Raw genomic sequence first — 22528 nt, forward strand, 5'->3', positions numbered from 1 at the left:
GAGGAATAATCGAACATTCACCATCAAGATGAAAGTTTAGACAACTTAAAAAACCGAGCTATTAAGATTGTTTACCCTCAAAATCGAATAATAATTAGATTTGTACATGGTTTTAAGAATACGTGATCTAACTTGATACAAAATGATAAATCAGATTAAAATTGAAATAAACAATAAGAAAGTAAATGCAAACCACACAGGTTGAATAGTCTTAGCCTTAAAAGGTTAGCCGCCCTCGAGCCAAAAATACTTTTATCGATATCATAACAGCATGACAAGAGAATAATAAGAACAAAAAATAATAATATATTGCTTGAAATGCGAGTTACAGTGTGTTTCACAAGTAATCAGACCCCTTTTATATAGTAGGGGAGTCTTACTTTAGGTACAATTCTATAAAAGGTAAAAATCTCCTGGTTTGCTGATTTGTCGGTTCCTTATTGATACGTGCCGAGATTCCTGCTGTGATATCCAATCGGTTACAGATATTCGACATTCCGTTATTTCAGTCTTCTATTGGTTATCCCAACAATGTCTCTCCAAGATCGTTCGAGGATAAGGTCGACATCGGACTCACCGCTAGTCAAAGACAGGCATATCGACCTCGGGTCCTAGATGGGTGGGACTCGAGGTCGATCTTCATTCCTTAGTTGCCACGTTCCAAACCTAACCTACCAAGTCATAGGCGAACTCGATTACGATCGTATACAAAGATTTTTCGCTCTAATAAAAGACACTTGTGTGAGAATGATAACTATCTAAATTAAAAGACACATGAATGAAAAGACCATAGACCCTGTTATTAGTGAGCAATTTTCTCTACGCGTCATAGTGTTTTCCACTATCTTTGACCATTCAAACCTCAAAGTATTGGAATGCACCTACTTTTTTAAGATTTTATCTCTTGCACAACAAAGACAAACTTAGCTCTACATTGTTGGTTTGTTAAGTATTGTTTGTTTGTTCTTTTAGATTTCTTCCGAGTTTTTACTCGATCGGAGAATATCAAAGTCCTCACTGTTTTGATATCGAGGTACGTGTTGCAAAGTCCTAAGTTATACGTTTTGAACTGATGTAACGTCACATGCAACTTGTCCAAGTATTTTTGCATTTGTTCTTCTCTAACCTCGAATGTTCCATTAACTTGGTTTATCACAAGGAGGGATTCGCACTTGGTTTCGATCACTTCTGCCCCAAGCTTTTGGCTAGTTCAAGGTCTGCAATAATGGCCTCATATTTGGCCTCGTTGTTAGTCAATTTCACAGTCTTAATAGATTGTCTAACTACGTTGCATGCCGGTGGCTTCAATACGATGCTAAGTCTGAACCCTTTTACGTTTGAGGCGTCGTCCGTAAAGAAGGTCCAGATTCCCCAAGAGGTCCCTGAGTTAATTAATAACTCTCTTTCAACCTCGGGTATTAGGGCCGGCGTAAAGTCGACTACAAAGTCTGTCAAGATTTGAGACTTAATGGCAGTTTGGGGTCGGTATTCAATATCGTACCCATTTATTTTCACGGCCCATTTAGCTAACCGGCCCGAGAGCTCAGGCTTATGCATAACGTTCTTCAACTGGTAAGTAGTTACGACACATATGGGGTGACACTGGAAGTACGGTTTTAGCTTCCTAGAGGCGCTTAGCAAAGCGAGCGCCAGTTTTTCTAGGTGAGGGTACCTAGTTTCGGCCTTACCTAGGGTCCTGCTAATATAGTAAATTGGAATTGCATACCTTGCTCTTCCAGGACCAGGACTCCAATTACCGCTATCTCCGAAAGTGCCAAGTACAAGTATAGTTGTTCGTCTGCCTTCTGTGTATGAAGCAGCGGTGGGCTCGATAAGTACCGTTTGAGTTCCTCCAAAACTCGTTGACATTCCGGGGACAATGAAAAGTTCTTCTTCTTCTTTAATAGTGCGAAGAATCGGTGGCTCTTATCGGACGACCTCGAAATGAATCATCCCAGGGCGGTTATGCGTCCGGTTAGTTTTTACACGGCCTTCATGTTGTCCACGACCATGATATCTTCGATGGCTTTGATTTTGTCGGGGTTAATCTCGATTTTCTGGTTGGATACCATGAATTCGAGGAATTTACCCGACCCAACTCCAAACACATATTTTTCCGGGTTCATCTTCATATTTTATTGCTTCAGTATGCTAACGGTTTCCTGCAAATGTTTTAAATGGTCCTCTGCTCGCAGGAACTTAACCAACATGTCGTCAATGTAAACTTCCATTGATTTTCCTATTTGTTCCTCGAACATCCGTTTTACTAGGCGTTGATAAGTGGCACCAGCATTTTTTAATCCGAATGGCATCACATTATAGAAATATGTGCCATACTTTGTGATGAAGGAGGTTTTTTCCTAATCACCCGGGCCCATCCGTATTTGGTTGTACCCTGAATAGGTTTCAAGAAAATTGAGGATCTCGTGGCCGGTTGTGGCATCGATCATGTGAACGATGTTGGGCAGAGGAAAAAGAGTCCTTGGGATACGCCTTGTTCAAATCCTTATAGTCTACACACATTCTTAATTTGTTCCCTTTTTAGGGACTACCACTATATTTTCTAACCAATCCAGGTATTTAACTTCCCGAATGGACCCTATTTTAAGGAGTTTAGATACCTCGTTCTTGAAGAAAGCATGTTTGACCTCGGACTGGGGCCTCTTCTTCTATTTGACCGGATGGAATTTCGGGTCCAGGCTTAGCTTGTGAGTGGTTATCTACGGTGGGATCCCTGTCATATCAAGATGGGACCAAGCGAAACAATCTTCATTAGTTATAAGAAATTGAATGCATTTTTTACTGAGCTCGGAGCTTAACCCCGTGCCCAGGTATACCTTTTGATCGGGGAAGTGTTCTCTCAATATGACTTGTTCCAGCTCCTCGACCATCGATTTAGTGGCATCGGAATCATCGGGGGCTATAAAAGATCTGGGAACCCCGTAATCATCATCCTCGCATTCCTTTCATTTGTCCGAATCTGCCGAGACTGGTGTCAGTGATTGCTATTTGGCCCCGTTTTTGACCATATGGTTCGGATCCTTCGATGTTGAGATTGTAGATGCTGGTATCACCTCCTTGACCGCGAACATTTCCTTGACAACCGGTTGTTCACCATAGACTGTTTTGACTCCGCTAGGTGTTGGGAATTTCAGTGCCTGGTGTAGTGTTAAGGACACTACCCTCATGTTGTGGATCCATAGCCTTCCGAATAAAGCGTTGTACCTCATGTCTCCTCCTATCAAATAAAAATTAGTTTCCTAGATGGTCCCGACAGTTTTTACTAGTAACGTTATCTCGCCCTTAGTGGTTTCACACTCCATGTTGAACCCGTTTAGAACTCGGACTGCAAGCAAGATTTGGTCTTGTAGACCGAGTTGCTCCACGACCCTCGATCAGATGATATTAGCGGAGCTACCTGTGTCAATTAACATACGTTTAACTCGGGATTTATTTATGAGTACAGATATTACCAGTGCATCATTGTGGGGCTGCACGATTCCTTCAGCGTCCTCTTCGTTGAAAGATAAGGTTCCTTCCGGTATGTAATCTCGAGTCTGTTTCTCCCTTGTGATGGATACTTTGGTGCATTTCAACATCAGCCCATGAGGAATATCGACCCCACCGATAATCATGTTAATGACGTGTTGAGGTTCTTCTTGCTCGTCCCGCTTGTTAGAATCCCCATTCATGAAATGATATTTTGGTCGGTCGCTCAGGAATTATCGAAGATGCCCGTTGTTGAATAATCGGGCTACTTCCTCTCTCAATTGTCGGCAATCCTCCGTTCTGTGGCAGTAAGCGTCGTGATATTTACACATCTGGTTAGGATTCCTCTGGGATGGATCAGATTGTAACGGTCGAGGCCATTTGGTGTCCTTGATGCATCCCATAGCTGATACAATGGCGGAAATATCGATATTAAAGTTGTATTCTGATAACCTCGATGCTTTAGTTTTTCTCATGAGTCCCCAATTGCTATGACCTCTGTCACTTCTCCTTTCGTTTCTCATAGAGTTCCGCCCGGACCTGTTGCTTCTTCGGTCTCTATTATACGGCTGGTACCGATCTCTGTTTGGTCTCGGTTCACGATTAATGTCTCTATTGACTCTATCGATGTTTCTGACGGGATAAACAGACCCCGAAGAGATCTCGAGTTGATCATCTTCCACTCTGCTCTTCGATTGATACCGGTTATGCACGTCGACCCAAGTAATGATCGAATATTCTACCACGTTTTGTTTCAACTGCTGTGAAGCCACCGAGCTTCGGATATTGAGTCCCTGAGTGAAAGCTTGAATAGCCCAATCATCACCAACTGGCGATAGGTCCATACTTTCCATCTGAAATGGGGATACGAACTCTCTGAGCATCTCGTTATCTTTCTATTTTACTTTGAAAAGGTCCGACTTTCTGGTCTCAACCTTGATGGCACTAGTGTATGCTTTCATGAAAGAATCTGCAAGCATAGAAAATGAGTCAATAGAATTATGAGGTAAGTTGTGATACTATATCATAGCTCCCTTTGACAGGGTCTCTCCAAATCTTTTCAGCAGAACAGACTCGATTTCATCCTCATCCAAGTTGTTTTCTCTTTGATGGCACATGTATAAGAGGTTACGCGCTCATTTGGTTCGGTCATTCCGTTATACTTAGGTATTTCGGGCATACAAAATTTCTTAGGGATCGACTTCGGAGCCGCGCTCGGAGGAAAAGGCTTTTGCACGAACTTCTTGGAATCCAGGCCTTTCAATATCGATGGTGCTCCTGAGATCTGGTCTACCCTGGAATTGTAGGTTTCTACCTTTTTGTTATTAGCTTCAATTTTCTTCTCCCCTAATTCTATCCGTTTTGTCAATTCTTCGAGCATCTTTATGATCTCGGGGTTAGCCCCCGATTCATGTTCATTCGGCCTTTCTGCGACCGGTTCATCCCTGCGGGTGACTTCCCGAGGTAGATCGGGTTCAACTCTATTCGGTGCACGGCTTTGGTTCTGTAATTGAGCTATCACCGCTTGTTGAGCTTGCAGCATTTCGTAGATCACCCGCAAACTGATCCCGTCCCTCCAATGTTTTGTGTATTTTGAGTTGCCGATCTGGCTCCACCACAGACGCTATTCTCGGGGCCAGTTGGCAAGTTTGCGTCGATAGCCACATGTGAATTAGCGTCAATTGGGTCTGCGACTGGAATTTCGATGGGATCAGCGGGCGGTACCTCGTTACCGGGTGTTACGTTATTATTTTCACCGTGGTAACCGGACTCGTTGTCAACATGTAGGGGTGCTGATTAAGAGTTCGACATTTTGTGTTTTAACCTGAAATCAGAGACACTTCAAAGAGCAAGCATAAAGTAGTGTTTGTTATGGAGATTTGTATCAAATAACCACTATTATCCTTAGCCCCACGGTGGGCGCCAAACTGTTTACCCTCAAAATTGGATAACAATTAGATTTGTATGTGGTTTTAAGGATACATGATCTAGCTTGATACAAAATGATAAATCAGATTGAAATTGAAATTGAAATAAATAATGGAAAAGTAAATGCAAACCACACAGGTTGAACAGTCTTAGCCTTAGAAAGTTAGACGCCCTCGAGCCAAAAGTGCTTTTATCGATATCAGAACAGAATGACAAGAGAATAATAAGAACTAAAAATAATAATATATTGCTTTGGAATGTGAGTTACAGTGTGTTTCACAAGTAATCAGACCCTTTTTATACAGTAGGGGAGTCCTACTTTAGGTACAATACTATAAAAGGTAAAAATCTCCTGGTTTGTTGATTTGCTGGTTCCCTATTGATACGTGCCGATATTCCCGCCGTAATATCCGACCAGTTATGAATATTCGGCCTTCCGCTATTTTGGTCTTATGTTGGTTATCCCAACAATGTCTCTCCAAGCTCGTTCGAGGCTAAGGTCGACATCGGACTCACCGCTAGTCGAAGGCAGGCGTACCGACCTCGGGTCCTAGATCGGTGGGATATTCCTTAGTTGTCACGTTCCAAACCTAACTTACCAAGTCGTAGGCGAGCTCGATTTCGACCGTATATACAGATTTTTCGCTCTAATAAAAGACATTTGTGTGAGCATGATAACTATCTAAATTAAAAGACACATGAAAAGACGATAGATCTTATTATTAGTGAGCAATTTTCTCTACGCATCATAGAGCCCGTTTGGATTAACTGATTGTAAATTGCTGATAAGTTTGAAGTGCTGAAAAGCATTTTTAAGTGCTGAATGTGATTTTTTAAATAAGCATTTACGTGTTTGGATAGACGTGCTGGAACTGATAATAAGCAGTTGATGTGTTTGGTAGAAACGTGCTGATAAGTTGTTCTTTTATTAAAATGACTAAAATATCCTTAAAAACTTTACAAAAGGTTATATATTAAAAAGTTTCTTTGTAAAAAAAAAAGATGAACAATGAATATGGAATGAAAAGAAAGTTAGAAAATTTATTTTGGGAAAAATATTTTGTGAATTAGAAAATATTATTAAGGATAAACTAGTAAAAGCCTTGGTCAAACTAAAAGTGCTTATAAGCTAAAATGCCATAAGTTGGGAGTGACCAACTTATGACTGATTTTAGTTTATAAGCATTTTGGATATTTACCAAACGTGTAGATAAGTCAAAAAGTGCTTATAAGCCAATTTAACCAGCTTATAAGTTTAGCCAAACATAGTATTTTTCACTGTCTTTGACCATTCAAACCTCAAAGTATTGGAATGCACATACATTTTTAAGATTTTATCTCTTGTTGTTGGTTTGTTAAGTATTGTTTGTTTGTTCTTTTAGATTTCTTCCGAGCTTTTACGCGATCGGAGAATATCAAAAACTTTCAAATATCAATTGCTCCCCAGAATTTGAACTAACTTTGACGAATGCAGCATTGACTATTAAAGTTTCACGCCCATCCTTGTTCACTTTGTTTAAAAGTACTTAGCTTCCTCAAAATCTTCTTCCCTAAAGAAGAAAGATTTGGGTAACTTTACAGGATGCAATAAGTGGTTTGGATAAGTTTTGCTTTGGAGAGTTGAATATAGTGACCTTTCTTGTCTTTTCTTCTAGATGATTTGACGTTAGAGTCGAATGGAATTTAAATTATTTTCTTCTTATAAACAAGTTAACATTTTGAAAGTGTTATTTCAGTAACACGGACCGCCTATTTCAGTAAAAGGACGATATCTTATAAGGTGAGCAATCTCCTATAAAGTTCCCTCTTTCAAAATGAGATGATTATTAGAAACTTCAAATTATTCGAATTCACGTGCTTTATTGAAATTCTACATCTCATTCTATGTGTTCTCAATTTGTTTACTTTGATATGAGAGGAACATGGTTTGATGGCAGTGTAGTTTTGGTCGATGCAACGAATACTACAATCTCAAAGTATATTAATAAGAACTAACACTCTATTACAATTACTAGTAGCTGAATCAGCACTCAAATTGCAGCCTAACAATAGAAATACCGAAATTAAGATAGTTGTGGATATAGAAGAAAATACAGAAATAAAAGAAGGGAGATGAGAAGCTTAGACTCAGAGCAAGGAGATGAGAGGTACGGACATTTACAATAGGCATAATCCATTCTCTCTCCTAGTCCTTTTTAACTATTTGCTAAATGGTCATGAATCCCAAATTTTACTTAACTGTCATAGTTTAAAAAAAATATAACAAATTCTTATCATGAAATCCAATATTACAGTTGTAGTAGGAAAATATTTATATTTGTAGTACATAGTTCCATTAAAATAGGAATATTAATTATTAATCCCCAAACATAAGCAATTTGAATAGAAAGTCAATAATTCTTTGTACAAAAATCATGCCATTTTTTCTCTCTTTATCTATTAGATTTTCTTCTTTTTCTTCATCTTCATAATTTTGTTTTCTGCCGAAGTCAATATATTTTCTAAATTTGTTCCATTTATTTTCTTTTTAATTATCTTTCTTAAGTTTTTCTCTTCCTTTCTTAACATAAAGATCTTACTTCGATAATAATATACGTTAATATATACAAAACGTATATATAAAAAATATACATTGAATTAATACATATAAAATATACAAAAAATATATTAAAAAAATACACCTTCAATTAAGATGACACTTAGACATGTGAAATATACATAAAAAATATATCTTAAATTTAATTAAGATAGCATATAAATATACAAAAACAATATAAAAAATACATCCTGAATTAAAATAGCACTTGACATATAAAATATATATATATATACTTGAATTAAAATGGCACTTGGCATATAAAATATATTTTAAATATACATTAAAATGCATCTTAAAATAAGATGGCACTTCACAAATAAATCTCAATAAAATTCTCGAATATTTACTCAGCCCAACTATCCCAACTGACTCAGTCTCATCCACCACATCTAGCCCATAGGCCCTTATGGAATGAGCTTGGTTCACAACAGTCGACCTTATTGCAGAATGCTACTATGGTTGGCTATGGGCCTGAGTGACTCTGGCTATATATAGTAATCTTTTGGGCTTGCCCTTTTCAAGTCACTGTCCTCAACTAAGTCCAGTATATGCATTTTGAGTTACAAAGTTAGGGGAAAAAAAGGGGGAAAACAATGGAGAAAATGCTTCGTTTTTTAAAATTCAATCACGACATCATGCAATAGGGTTGCTAAACAATATTCATTTGTTTTGTATAAATATTGGTTTATTTGGAAAATGATTAAGAAGTTCACAATAGAAAACATTATATGAATGTCCATATATCACTTCCTAAACCTCCTTGTGGAAAAGAAGAAGAAGAAAAAAAAAAACACCTATAGTCCTTGCGCTATTTTATAAATAATAGTGTTTGATATGTTTTTCTGAGAAATGGTCATGAGAAGTCACAGTAGAAAACAATATATGAATGTTTATATATCACATCCTAACCTCCTTGAGGGGGGAAAAAAGCTCTTGTAATACTCTTATCGTTATGTTAAACTGATAAAATAATTAGTGACACAGTGGTTAACTGTTTGATGTGATGTAAAATGTTTTGCATGAAAATATCCTCTGTGAAGAATATGTTAGAAAAGATAATTGATTTCAAATTAATTTTTTGGTATTTGGTTATGAATAAAGTTTAGTAACATAGTATAGTTATGGAAGTGGGGCAAACAAAGAAAATAAGTGTGCTCCTGTAATGATTATTAAATAAGGCAAATACAGATAAATGTCTAGAAAAAAATATAATTGGTAATATTTCATATAAAACTGTAATACGCTATAAAAGTCGTTTAACTTGATAAAAATGACAAGATTCTTTCATATATGTAGTTTCAACCAATATTTACTACAAAAATTTATCAATAATTACCCTTTTAATGTATCAAATATTTTTACGCTATCATTGCATAGAATAATCCCGAGTATCAAACATAAATAGGGATAATGGAAAAATCCCTATAATTATAAAACACTATTGAAAAGGAGAGGTAACTGTCTTAACTGTTTCTATTTTGGATCCGGGGTCAATTCATAGTTTTACAAAACTAGTGGGGTCTCAGTGACTACGATATCAGAAAATAGAACTTAAAAAGTGACCGTATAAGGATCTCGTCATCGGTGATCTCTTCGAACAACTTTGCAGAAAAAGAGAAAAAACGAGGAAGCGGTGAACAGAATCAGAGTGCCGGCACCGGCGGCTTTTCCGATTTGGCTTCGCCGGCGATTTTCTTCTAGCTTTGGTAATTCCGCAAACTAATTAGTGTAACAGAGGTAAAGTTTCGTTATGACTTTTTCTTTCCAATGATTGCCCTTTATATCTTGAACTCAACACATTTGAAAACTCAAAGAACTTCTAATGCTAGAAAAAAGTTATTTACATTTATATTGAACTGACACGGGTGTAAATTGAGCAACATGCACAGTGAACAATTCATATAGCAGAATAAGCTGATTCCAACTTGCTTAGGATTAAGTAGTAGTTGTACATGTTTGAAAACGGTAAGAAATATTTGATTGTTGTTTATTTTCCATTTTATGAAGTAAAGTTTTCCTTATAGATCATATAGAGTTATGGTGGTTCTGTTCAGTGGCGGAACCAAGAATTTTAACAAGGGGATTCAAAAATTTCAAACTTGCGATCTAAATTAAGTCGAGAGAATTCAAAAGTTTATATATATACGAAAAAATTATTTATTTAATCGTATCTGCGTAGTATAGTTATTGAGCGAAGGAGATCCAATTGAACCCCTTTCATTGGTTGTGGCTCCGCCACTCGTTATGTTTAAGTGTCTCTTCTCGGTATCCCTGAAGTAGTTATTGCTTTTTTAAAAAGATTTTTACATTCGATTCCCTTTGTGTTATGCTATACATAACACAAAGCAAGTACCTTATGAAGTTATGATACTATAAAGGAATACCTAACATTCTACAAGGAGATACCAGTCTAAATGATGCTATAATTATTTTTGGCTGAAAGAATATTGTGAAGATGTAGTGTTTACGAGAGATGTCTAGAAGCTATTCTTGTATTATTAGTCTATGGTTTGTAATTGAGTTAAGTACAAATTACTGCAATGAGGTGTACTTTATCTGCTGGGTTACGGGCGGGCATTTACAAGAGGTTTCTAATCTACCCTTTTGTGATTCCTATTGAAGCATGCCTACCAATAGAGATCACTTCTAGATGAAGCTAAACATTGTATTTTAATTTTAACATATTATACGAACTTCACCTATCATATCTCTGTTGACATGGACAAGTTCTTGCTTATCTCAAAAAATGTGTTAAAAGTTCTCTTCATGCCCCTCAACCCCTATTCGCAAAATTAAGAAATCCTAGCTCTTCCATAACTTATGGTTTTAAGTTTTTATGGTGGAGGAGTGATTTTATGAGGTGAATAATGAGTGTTTGTTCCAATCTGATCTTCCAGGGTAGGGGGGTAAGGCTGCGTACATCCTACCCTCTCTAGACCCCACTTGTGGGAATACTCTGGGTTGTTATTGTTGTTGTTGTTGAATAATGAGTGTTTGTTGTTGCCTGGGGTCTGCTGAAGCTTCATACCACTTGGCAGCTTAGCATATTTTAAAGGGAATGATTTAGGCTCCTGGAATTTCTCTCTCTTCTGTTACTTAGCCTGTTCTCTCCTTGCGTAGCTCCTAAGTGTTACTCGCATCTTGCTGCAAACGTTAATATCAACAAAATGGGCTTTGACTTATTGCCAATACATATCTGTCTTTCAATGCCTTCACATGTTCCTCTATTCGTTTTTCTGCAATTCATCAACATACTGGAGTTTCCTTCCGTGCATCTCTTTTCCTGGCATCCATCTTTCTCATTTTTCAACTTGCCGTAGCTCTTTCCACTGCTTTATATAGAACTCATACTATATTCAACAAGATATACAGAAAGGTCCATATGCTACTGTGAGAAGGCACGGGTGAAAATATGTTATTGATGTTGCCTTTGCGGAGTGCAATTGGTTGACTAAGAGGAGACAAGTCCGCAGTAGGTGCAGAATCTGATGCGGGGCGTGAATCACTTAGGCTTGATGCTGGATGTGGATGACGATGATAAGTCAAGAGTGGTGGAGCTGCAGAAGGTTGGACTAGTTTATGGAGCTATAGGTGGTGGAGCTACAACTGGAGTTGTAGGTGGTGGAGCTGGAGTGACTGAATCTCCAAAAGATGAAACTGGTAGTACCTCAGAAATATTTAAGTGATGACCTGAACCTGTGAAGTATGATTGGGTTTCAAAGAAGGTAACATCAACAGACATAAGGTATCTCTGGAGATCAGGAAAGTAGCATCGATACCCCTTTTGTGTTCTCGAGAAACCCAGAAATACGCATTTAAGAGCACGAGGAGCTAACTTATGTGTTCCTGGAGTAAGGTTATGGACAAAACAAGTGCTTCCAAAGATACGGGGTGGAAGAGAGAACAAAGGTAAGTGGGGAAACATGACAGAGAATGGAACTTGGTTCTGGATAGCAGAAGATGGCATACGATTAATAAGATAGCAAGATGTAAGAACTGCATCCCCCAAAAACGCAACGGAGCATGAGATTGTATGAATAGGGTACGAGCAGTTTCAATAAGATGTCTATTCTTTCTTTCAGCTACCCCATTTTATTGAGATGTGTATGGACAAGATGTTTGATGAATAATCCCATGAGATTTCATAAACTGCTGAAATGGGGAAGACAAATACTCTCGGGCATTATCACTACGAAATGTGCGAATAGAAACCCCAAATTGATTTTGAATTTCAGCGTGGAAGGTTTGGAAAATAGAAAACAGTTCAGATCGATTTTTTATCAAAAATATCCAAGTGCACCTGAAATAATCATCAATGAAACTAACAAAGTGGCGGAATCCCAAGGTGGAACTGACCCGACTAGGACCCCAAACATCTGAATAGACTAAAGTAAAATGTGACTCTACTCGATTATCAAGACGCCGAGGGAAATGGGAGCGAGTATGCTTACCGAGCTGACATGACTCACATTCTAGAGCTAACAAATGAGATAAACTAGATACCATTTTCTGAAGTTTTGACAAACTGGGATGTCCCAACCGTTTAAGTAATAAATCTGGTGAATCAGTAACATGACAAGTTGTAGAAGGAAGACAAGATACGATTCCATGTGATTTAGCAAGGATAAGGTAATAAAGTCCGTTTGATTCACGCCCGGTACCAATGATCCGCCCCGTACTGCGTTCCTGTATAAAAACATGGTCATCAAGAAATAAAACAACGCATTTAAGTGATTTGGCTAAGCGACTAACAACTATGAGATTAAAAGGACTATTAGGAACATAAAGGACTGAATCTAAAGGTAAGGAAGGAAGTGGACTTGCTTGACCTATTGCAGTTGCCATGACTTGAGACCCATTAGCAATTGTGACTTTTGGAAGAGATTGAGAATACGAAATAGTAGTGAAAAGAGATTTGTTCCCAGAAATATGATCTGATGCACCTGAATCAATGGCCCAAGACTCAGAGGATGAAGATTGGGAGAAACAAGTCACGCTATTACCTGTTTGAATAACAGAAGCTATCTCAGAAGATGTCTGCTTACATGCTTTGTACTGAAGGAACTCAATATAATCTGCTAAAGAAACCATCCGACTATTCAAAGCATCGGTTCCCATGTCGCTACAATTTGTAGTAGTAGGGTTAACTTGAAATAGTGGGAATAAGTAACTCCTGTGAAAAAACTGAAGCAAAAGCTTGAAAACACTATTTACAGTAGGAAAACAGAACATTGTTCTGCGCCGGAAACACTGTAGCTCGCCGGAATCTACTGTAGCTGGCGGAAACACTCAAAGTGGTCGGAATGAAACAAAACCAGTGAGGGTAGGATCGGAATTACCAGGCGATCCTACTGTTCAACTGGAACTTTTTCAAAATCTGGCCGGAACAGTGCTCACGCGCCGGCGCGTGGGTCAGATCTCGCCGGAAATATTTTTCTTTTCCAAGCGCGTGAGGGCGCGTGGACATGTGTTTTCAGGTGGGGTTGACTGGGGTTTGGTCGCCGGAGCCTGAGGAGTCTTGTGGTGGTGTTGGTTTTTGCACAACACCAACAAAAAGTGATTTGCTTACGGACGGCCTTCTAAGTCGCCGGAAAATTGCACGGCGAAGAGGTCTTTCTTCCCGGAAGTCGCTGGAATGATGCACAACGACGGGTTTCTCACTAATGCTCTGATACCATGTGAGAAGGCACGGGAGAAAATATGTTATTGATATTGGATAATAAATACAATATAAGAGGTCCCTATTTATAGCTATACACTACAAGGAGATATTACTCCTCTTCCAATGTGGGACAAGACTACACTTTACATATATGTACACTAACAGCTACCACATAACTATGCTGAATATAATCCGTATTCAAGTTCTCCTTATCAAAAAATTAATCTGCATGCAAAGCTTTAGACATAGTCCATATCTTACAACTGGTTTTTCATGAATGCAATTGATTTGTGCTTGGGGATCAAGAAAATGGCATAGCAAACTGCACAGTCTTGCATCTACTTTAATCCATGTGGTTGATCAGGTGGTGGTCATATCCTTGACTTGTGAACCATAAATGTGCTTGAACTTCTGAAGAGACATGATTACTTCTGCCGTGCAATTTAACAGCGGTAATTGTAGGAGACGAGATTGACTAGAAAAGTATTTCTCACGATTTGATTTTGCAATCATCTCTCTCTCTCGTTTTCTTTCCTTTGCAGTAGAACATAGGAAAAATTGAAGTTACAAATATGGGATTAAAATCCTGTCTGGTACCATGCAGAGAAAAGAGAGAGATGTTTTGGCAATATTTCAGCTTGATTGTGCCATTAAGCTAGTAGGAGTTTAAACAGTGCTGTACAAATATCCTAAAATAGAAGGAATTCACAGAGTACATAATTACAAGCAAAGCATCTTCTTTATTGATCCTTACTGTTAATGAATCTCCCTAATTGATATTGCGGTATAACTACAATATTCTTAACATCTATGTTCACGTGCATTTAGATATTTCTCCTCAACCCTATTACCTGCATTTTGCTGTGGTTTTGCTTGATGTCATAGTGTTGTGTCTTTCGTATGTGTATTACTAGCTTCTCTGTGTAATCTTTTAAATTTTCTTTTTAGCGTTTTTTGGTGACTACATCCTAATTATCTAGAAGTTACGTATCTTATCAGGTGATATCAATTGTAGTGGATTTTTTCTTTACCGGGGCTTGTCAACAGGAATTGTGTCGAGTTTCTGCTGAGCGTATTTGGCATTGGAAGATTGAAAAATGTCTAGTGGGGAGGTTAAGAAAGTCTCACGTGAAGATATACAACTGGTAAGCATCGAGCTACTATCATAAAATTGACTTTCCCATTTTTTCTGTATGAATCATTTATGATCCTGAATCAAATGGAAAGACATAGAGCAGACTTTTTTCTTTGAGCATATAGAGCAAGTACTTGATTGAGTTGTGTGAATAATTTCATAATCGTTATATATAATTTTTGATACTTACCACTCTTTAAGTTACTTCAAGGCAAAAGATACTTCACCCCCACAAGAATTTTTGCCTAACCCTGTAAAACAAGAATGTATATTTCAATTAAAGCAAATACCAGAATATGCAAGCAAGGCTGTTATTTGAAACAAGCAAGGCTGTTGTTGAAAATAGTCTTCCTTTAATTTAGCCTGATTCACAATTTTTGTCCATTTATTTTGTGTTAACTTTACTTGTGGTCATAGGTTATTTATTGGTCTCCAGTAGATATATGAGTCAGAGATCATTAGGGAGGAAAAAGGAACTATGGAGTTCTCTTTCCTATTTGAAGGGTTAAATTAGATTATCATAGAGGAGAATACTGCAATATTCTTATGGATCTATCTGCTATTTCACATGTTGTCCAAGTTCTATGGGGAATTATCATAAAGAACAGCATTACAATCTTCTGATGGACCTTCTTAAGGAGATGGGCTTCTTGGGGCTGATATGGAAGTATTTTGTATCCTAGGTGTTGATGTAGTTGATTACGTGCGAATCTGTCATAGGTTTCTAGTTCCGTGTTTTCTCTTTCTCAGTTCAGATAATGTTGCTGCCATTCTTGTTCTATTGGGTTTCTCTGGTGGTTTATTCCCCCTCCCCCCCAAAAAAGAAAGGTTTTCATGGCAATAATTAGAACCTTTAATTTTTGTTGGTGAGATAACTTTTCGCATCTTTTATTTCATTCTTACTAATAATGATTTGGAGTTCAAATTTAGTTCTTTCGTATTTTAAAATTGCATTGCACAAGCTTTGCTCTCCTAACACTGACGTCCTTTGATTTCAGGTGCAAAATCTCATAGAAAGATGTTTACAGCTTTACATGAACCAGAAGGAAGTTGTTAACACCCTCTTACATCAGGCAAAGATTGAGCCCGATTTCACCGAACTTGGTGCATACTCTCTCTTACCATTCTGTTCCTCATATTTTGCCAATATTATGCTTTTGACTTTTGCAGGTAACATATTTATCTGTACTCTCAAATTTCATAAAAATTACTGAATTTGGAAGACAATATGACCATGAGGAAATAAAATAGAAAAATTGACGTGTTATGAGCATTATTATGATGAACAGGCAGAAAATTGTTAGAAGATCGTTTCCCTTTTAATGGAAGGCGTTTTCCCCCTACTTATATTTCGGAGAAGTATTAGTTACCTGTCGAAAATTAAATATTTAAGCTTAATTCTGATAGAGATGAAAATATCTGAAATTATTTATAGAATTTCTTTCAGACTCTGCTTGGCCTTCTTATCTCAAGTAGCTGGTTGTGATCTATGTGCTCCATGTGTGTCTACTGGAAGATAAATTTGACATCTTGATCTCTTTTCCAGTTTGGCAAAAGCTTGAAGAAGAAAACCAGGAGTTTTTCAGGGCTTATTATTTGAGGTTGATAGTGAAGGATCAAATTCAGAAATTCAATGACTTACTTCAGAGACAGGTCGAGGCAATGCAGATGTATGCAACTGGATCCGTCCCCATTTCTAATGGATCTCAGATTCAACCAGGTAAGACATGAATATCATAGATCCCTATTGGTCGTCTTGGAAATAATTTTCTGCTATCATTCTTCTTTTGTGAACTTCGTCATAGATCCCCACCCTTTTCCAGTTTTCAGCTTCCTTGCTTTAATTTTTCATACTATTGCCCTATTACGATTTTGGGTTGGATAGTCAAAAGGAAAGGTCTGAGGCTTTTGAAGTGGAAGATGAAATGTAAATCATATGGATAGTTGTGGGAAGGATTTTATCAGAAAAAGTGTCCGAGAGGGATCTGTCTTTGGGCGCTGTGGTTGTGTTTTCAGTATGAGACTGTGGGCACTTGTCAGAGTTGGTGGATATGATAAAATTCGTTTCTTGATCTTCATATTGTGAAACTGAGTAGAAGTTTGATAGAAATAGAGGGAGCAATAAATGAAATTTTGGCTTTCTCCACAGTATCATGTTAGCAGTCTCAAAATCTTTCTTTGCAAAAACTTTGGATATGTATCCAAAGTTTTCCATCTGGAAGTTAATGAAGTTGATAGATCCTTCAATCACCTGAATACATTATTGACATCCCATCTTATTAGGACAACATTACTGTTCTTTGGACTTATGGTTAACTGATAATGTACATTTCTAGGCTTTTACAGTTTTTGTTCTTATATTCATAAGTACTTTAATTTGATGCCCTTGGTTTTGTTTCCAAAATTAAATACTGTTGAATGATAAAGGAATGAGACATTTTTAGGAATGTTCAGCTTGATTATTCCCTTAAGATATTGGGTTTTAAGTAACATTTACTTAGACCAAAATGCGAAATGATGTTACGGGCATAAATATTCTTAATTGATACATACTATTTTCATATCTTGTCCAGATGGTTTTGGTTCGGTAGTTAGGACACAACAGGGTATGTATGGATAGGGTCTCCACGAGTTCGAACTCTACCATCGACAAAAAGCCTAGTATGTAAGAGGTACCATGGTAGAGGGATGGGCCCATACTCCCCAAGTTTCAACCTGTGAGCCAACTGAGATTGCGCGAACTAACTCATAAGAGATTACTTGGTTATAAAAAAAAAGAAAAGAAACTAATCAAAACTTTTAACTGATATATACTTTCAAATATTGCAAACGAGCCCCTCAAGATGCAGTTTATATATCATTCAGTCTTTGTCGCTGGTGTGATTAATTTTGGAGCCTCGAAGTGATTTATTAGGATATACAGTAGTTGGTCATTTGAAGCGATGAAGGTGTGGCAATACATCCTGGCTTGATCATAAAATGGCAATCTACTGCTATCTGCTTCTTTTGTGAAACATGAAATGTGAAGCAATACTTTGTGCGGCTTGTTTGTTAAAAGTCAGTTTTATTAGTTCACCACTTTGACATTCCAAATGTAGAAAAAACTGGTTTAACCATTTAAGCTCACATGTGGCTAAAGTCATGAGTAAATATTCTGTTTCCGTGCTTTATCTGCTACCGCATCTTGCTCCCCCTCCAATGGAGAAAAAATGGAAAGAAAAAAAAAAAGAAAAGAGAACCCCATCACCTGTAATGGTATATTTGGTATTAATCATGTATATTGGGCAAGTTTCTGCATTTGATTGACTAGCATTATACTAAATCGAAAGACAGGTTTTTTGATGAACATTATAAAGCAGGTTGTGTTGTTAGTTACAATAAATTCACTTGTGATAACTCTTGTTGGACATATGGCTAAGTGCAAAGGTAGGGAATTGCCTATCATCAAGCTCCACACTTTTATTATGGATTGTAAAGAAAGCTGTCTACCTGATTAGGAAGTGTATATGGAAATTTTTTCTTTATCTTATTGTTTTATGAAGAATAGTTCTATCAGGGATTGTTAATCTCTTCTGAAGTTTGAAGGACATCTAATGAGAGTTCAAATGGTGCTTGGTTGAAAACATCATGTTTACTGTTCTTGTTTCGGGAAGACAAACTCCAGTCCCGGATAAACGAACTATCCACTCCTGTTTTCCTTTTGGATTGTTTGCTTTAGTTTCACGTCAAACGTGAGATAAGTATGGTATTTTAGCTTTCCCTTTTTATGTTTGTCCGGATTCAGCATGGAGTGTACATCGCTCGGAATTAAACACGTCTTATACATTTGTAAACCTGTTTTATTGTTTAACGTTGCACAATTTCATCCAATAAAATACTTTACTGTAAGAAAAAAAATTATGTGCTATCACGTATTGACAGTGCCACAGAACTCAACATGGCAAGCAACAGAGCATGCTGGGCAAAATGTAAAGCTTGAGAACATGCACCAGACAATTAATGGCAATTCACCTCATATTTACACAAATGGTGAATCCCCAGTCCAATCATATGTGCAAGCTGCTATCGATGTTTCTGATCATGCAAGAAGAATTGATGTATCACCAAGCATGCTATTGTCTCAAAGCTCAAACCTGGGAATGATGCAAGGACCGAATGATGGGATGATCAAATCAGCTGGTTATTCAGGCGACTCGCGCTTCCTATATGGTAGTGAGAGCAATGTCCTGGAGGCTCGTCCTGGAATTGGGCATCCATCTGTTCCACCTTTCAGCAATGTAGGATCAAATTCACAAGCTCTGAACGGAAACGGCTTGGGCGCTGATACTTCTTCCTTTGGTTTCTTGGGACAGATTCCTCGAAACTTCAGTTTGTCGGACTTAACAGCTGATTTTACTAACAGTTCTGGTTTGCGCCTGTCTTCTCTTCTGGATTTATATCTTGCTCGCTTTTACATTGTTATATGTTTTGACTTTCTGTTCTATACAGATATTCTAGAGGGCTACTCTGGGTCAGCGTTCCTTGCAACAGATACTAACAATTTTTTGGACCCTCAGGGTAGGGCAGAACATCAAGGTTAGTTGTGTGGCATGTGACATTGAATTCTTCAGCTTAGTGTACCAGTACTTATATCTGTTCCTTATTTTTTGGTAGACATTAACGGGTTGGATAATATATCAGAAGATTTGAGTTATGAAGATTTTTCTAGTGATTGAATGACCATTCAGATTACCATCTTGCACATTTGCCCCGACTATGTAACCTCATCAGGTTTAGGGGTATAATTTGTTCGAATATTCTAACTTAATGTCCTTAGCAAAACAAGTTGTGGTTTTGACTGTTTTCTATTTTCTCTATGTTAAATTGGTTTAGCACCTATGACTATGTTTTTTTTTTTTTTTTTTTTTTTTTTTGGGTATGGCTTCATTCTGTAGGTCCAATTGCTTGTAGATAAAATTTTGAAGTGCTTCGACGTCTTTTGGAGTATTGATTCCTGTGGTTCTTGGACAAGTAAGAAATGATATAAGCAAATATGTTCTTGAAAGTTTTATGCCCTACAATTTGTCTTCCAGTAAAAGGAAGTTTGGTTTATCTTAGGAATAAAGCGTTATATGGTGGCAATTTCTAATTCATTCATCTAGGATATGAGATTGTATGATTTTTGTTGGTCGCGACGAGTATGAGATTCTTCAGCAAGAAATTTTTTGTAAATTGAGATTTTTGTTTTGAAAAATTGACCATCCAACTGATATGCTCTTTCTTCAACGTTAGGCTCTCTGCGTCAATCAGAATGTTGTTGAAATACCGTAGTCTGTGAGCAATTGTAAGCAGCATGCTCTCTATCACTAATTTCAACTGATCAAGACTCACTTTTGGTTGAGAGATATAAACCAATGCTGTTTTAATGATTCAACTAATCTTATTTGTTTGTCACTTGGAGTTGGCAATTACTTTATTGTCAGTTAAGCTCTCGTTGTAGAGTTTAAAGTTATAGATCTATGATTAAACCCGACGGCATTAGGAGAAGGAACGAGAGTTGCACAGTTGACATACATTTGATACAAAGGGCTTTGGTTCAACAAACACAGGAAGTAGAGGCGGAGTTTGTGGTAAGGACACATCACAAATTCGAACTTTGCTGTTAACTTAAGTTTTGCATCAAATTTTGCCGGTGACTAAAGTTTGCATTCAAGTGAGGGTCGTAAAAAGGCATGTTCATACTCCAAATTTCAAACTTGTGCGCCAACTGGGATGCGCCAGCTAACACCTCAAGGGATTTTTGGGTTATGAAACAGAAAGTCATAAGCAGGTTTATAAAACTTAAAAATCTCTAACTCTCGTGTTCACAAAATTGCAACCGATGATAAAAAGTTACATATCTATGATACCACAATCAAAAAGCTTATTGATTTGATTCATCCCATTTCATTTATTTGAACGAGAGGGAGGTTGTGAGTCACCTGGGCTACGGATTTTTCCGTTGGTTAATTCTCGAAATCACCTCTTGAAAATAAAGGCTCTTGGGTCCAGACCCACAAATGAATAGGAAGTGAGGCGAGGGTAATGCTTTCCCCAACCATTAAAGGTTAGGCTCGATGTTGGGAAGAAACAAGCAATATCAAATTGCACGACTAGGCAAATAGCGGAAACAACCTAAGTCTAAATCTTTCCAATCTACTTGAACTAAGAGAAGACAATAAAATTGGCACAAATGGTGATACGAGCACTAGCTATACCACACACAACCGAAAAATAACAAGGCAAAAGTAATCAAGATACGAGACACCAAATTTATGTGGAAAACCCTTTCAATGTGAAGAGGTAAAAAATCACGGGACCTTAGTGTTTACCCGTAAGACAGTATAGTTAAATTTGTTACGTGGTTTATAGACAAGCGAACTGATTTGATCCAAAAATGATAAATAAATAAGATTAAAGATAAGACTTAGCGTTAAAATAAAAGGAAATGGCAGGCTTGGCTCCGAGAGCAATGTCTCCGAGGACAGAAATAAGAACAATATGCAAGAAAAAAGTAAAGTGATCTTATTTAGCTTAAGAATAGAATGCATCATAAATTTTGCTAAAGATTTTCGTGTCTCTACAATGGTTGTTGAAACTACTATTTATAGCTATACCTAGGAAATAAGATCCTAGGATCAAGCCCCTCTTAAATATCAATAAATGGGGCAATTGATGAATATGTAACGATAGGCCATGAATGCCAAAATTCTCTGCAACAACTGCCTATTTAATATTAGAGAATATTCTTCATTAAATGCCATATGGTGACAAACATTTGACCTACTCACGCTGATTATGCTCCCTTCGAAAAATCTCTGAACAATCTCTGACGCTTGGCAAGGCGCACGTCTTCTCGCATTTAATACCACGAACAAGTGTTGCCCCACGATTTAGCAATATTTTTATCAGTTCTCGAGGTAATCATGACCACAATTTTAGCCGTCTATATCTTTACTTATACTCATCATTTTACCTCTTTCACTTCTAAAATTTTCATAAGTTCTTTTATCCTCTTTGCACTTAACTTCCTTCTGCTTTCATCTCACTCCGATTTTTTTCAAAACACTCTATCATCTTCTTGCTATTATGGCTTCTTTTACTAAATCTTTTAAGAACTCTGGTCTTCTCTTCGGTGGAGTCCCTAAGAGAAACAAAGATAAAGCAGTTGATGTTGATGTCGATCCCCCTACGGTAAGCACCATCATACCCAAACACTTGTGCATTGTTTATGACTTCTAAGAGAAGTTCCCTTCTACAAATATCAAAACTGGTTTGCTAGCAGGTATCCTTCTTCTATTCACCCTTCCAGTATTCCTATTGTGAAGGAGGATTGTAATTTCCCATACCTAAACATCATTGCTCCTGACCTGGTGGAGCGGGTTACCTTCACCAAGAAAGGTTTTACGTATGTCTATACATACCCCTTCACTTTAGGACTATTTTCTTTGAGTGGGGGCTTGACCCCGTGATCTTGGAGTTATGCCACCGGTACCAGGTCTGCTTGGCACAAGTAGGTCCTTATGTGTGGCAAATAGTGGCTTGCCCACGCCGGCTGTGCACAGAAACGGGAAAAACCCTACTGGCACACATAATGAATCTTTACTCCCCCAAAATCTTCTGCGGGAGAGTAATAAATTTCAGTAAATGTGGTCACCACGCCTTACTTACCAGCATGGATGATGATAATGACTGT

General features: G+C 37.6%; 1 protein-coding gene across 2 annotated transcripts; it reads left to right on the forward strand.

Moving 5' to 3' along the window:
• Positions 1 to 9612: 9612 nt before the first annotated feature.
• On the forward strand, positions 9613 to 19858 carry LOC104091295 (uncharacterized). 2 transcript variants are annotated; one of them, XR_685116.4, is made up of 8 exons: positions 9616 to 9754; positions 14679 to 14824; positions 15813 to 15918; positions 16361 to 16534; positions 18736 to 19221; positions 19303 to 19389; positions 19468 to 19592; positions 19749 to 19858. XR_685116.4 is itself a non-coding variant. In XM_009596605.4 (7 exons), exons 2-7 carry the CDS (start codon positions 14777 to 14779, stop codon positions 19527 to 19529), a joined length of 963 nt encoding a protein of 320 aa, XP_009594900.1. In that variant the 5' UTR covers positions 9613 to 9754; positions 14679 to 14776; the 3' UTR covers positions 19530 to 19692. The 2 variants fall into 2 exon arrangements, 1 of the variants encoding a protein (XP_009594900.1); XM_009596605.4 differs by lacking the exon at positions 19749 to 19858 and having other exon boundaries at positions 9613 to 9754; positions 19468 to 19692.
• The last annotated feature ends 2670 nt before the right edge of the window (positions 19859 to 22528 follow it).

The sequence above is a fragment of the Nicotiana tomentosiformis genome, chromosome 12, assembly GCF_000390325.3.
Source record: "Nicotiana tomentosiformis chromosome 12, ASM39032v3, whole genome shotgun sequence".
Taxonomy (NCBI): Eukaryota; Viridiplantae; Streptophyta; class Magnoliopsida; order Solanales; family Solanaceae; genus Nicotiana; species Nicotiana tomentosiformis.

Bases quoted from the DNA above. Each gene is read 5' to 3' on its own strand.
- LOC104091295 (XM_009596605.4), top strand. From the start codon at position 14,777: ATGTCTAGTGGGGAGGTTAAGAAAGTCTCACGTGAAGATATACAACTG. The intron at 14,825-15,812 runs GTAAGCATCGAG...CTTTGATTTCAG, and splicing joins CACGTGAAGATATACAACTG to GTGCAAAATCTCATAGAAAG. The intron at 19,222-19,302 runs GTTTGCGCCTGT...TGTTCTATACAG, and splicing joins TGATTTTACTAACAGTTCTG to ATATTCTAGAGGGCTACTCT.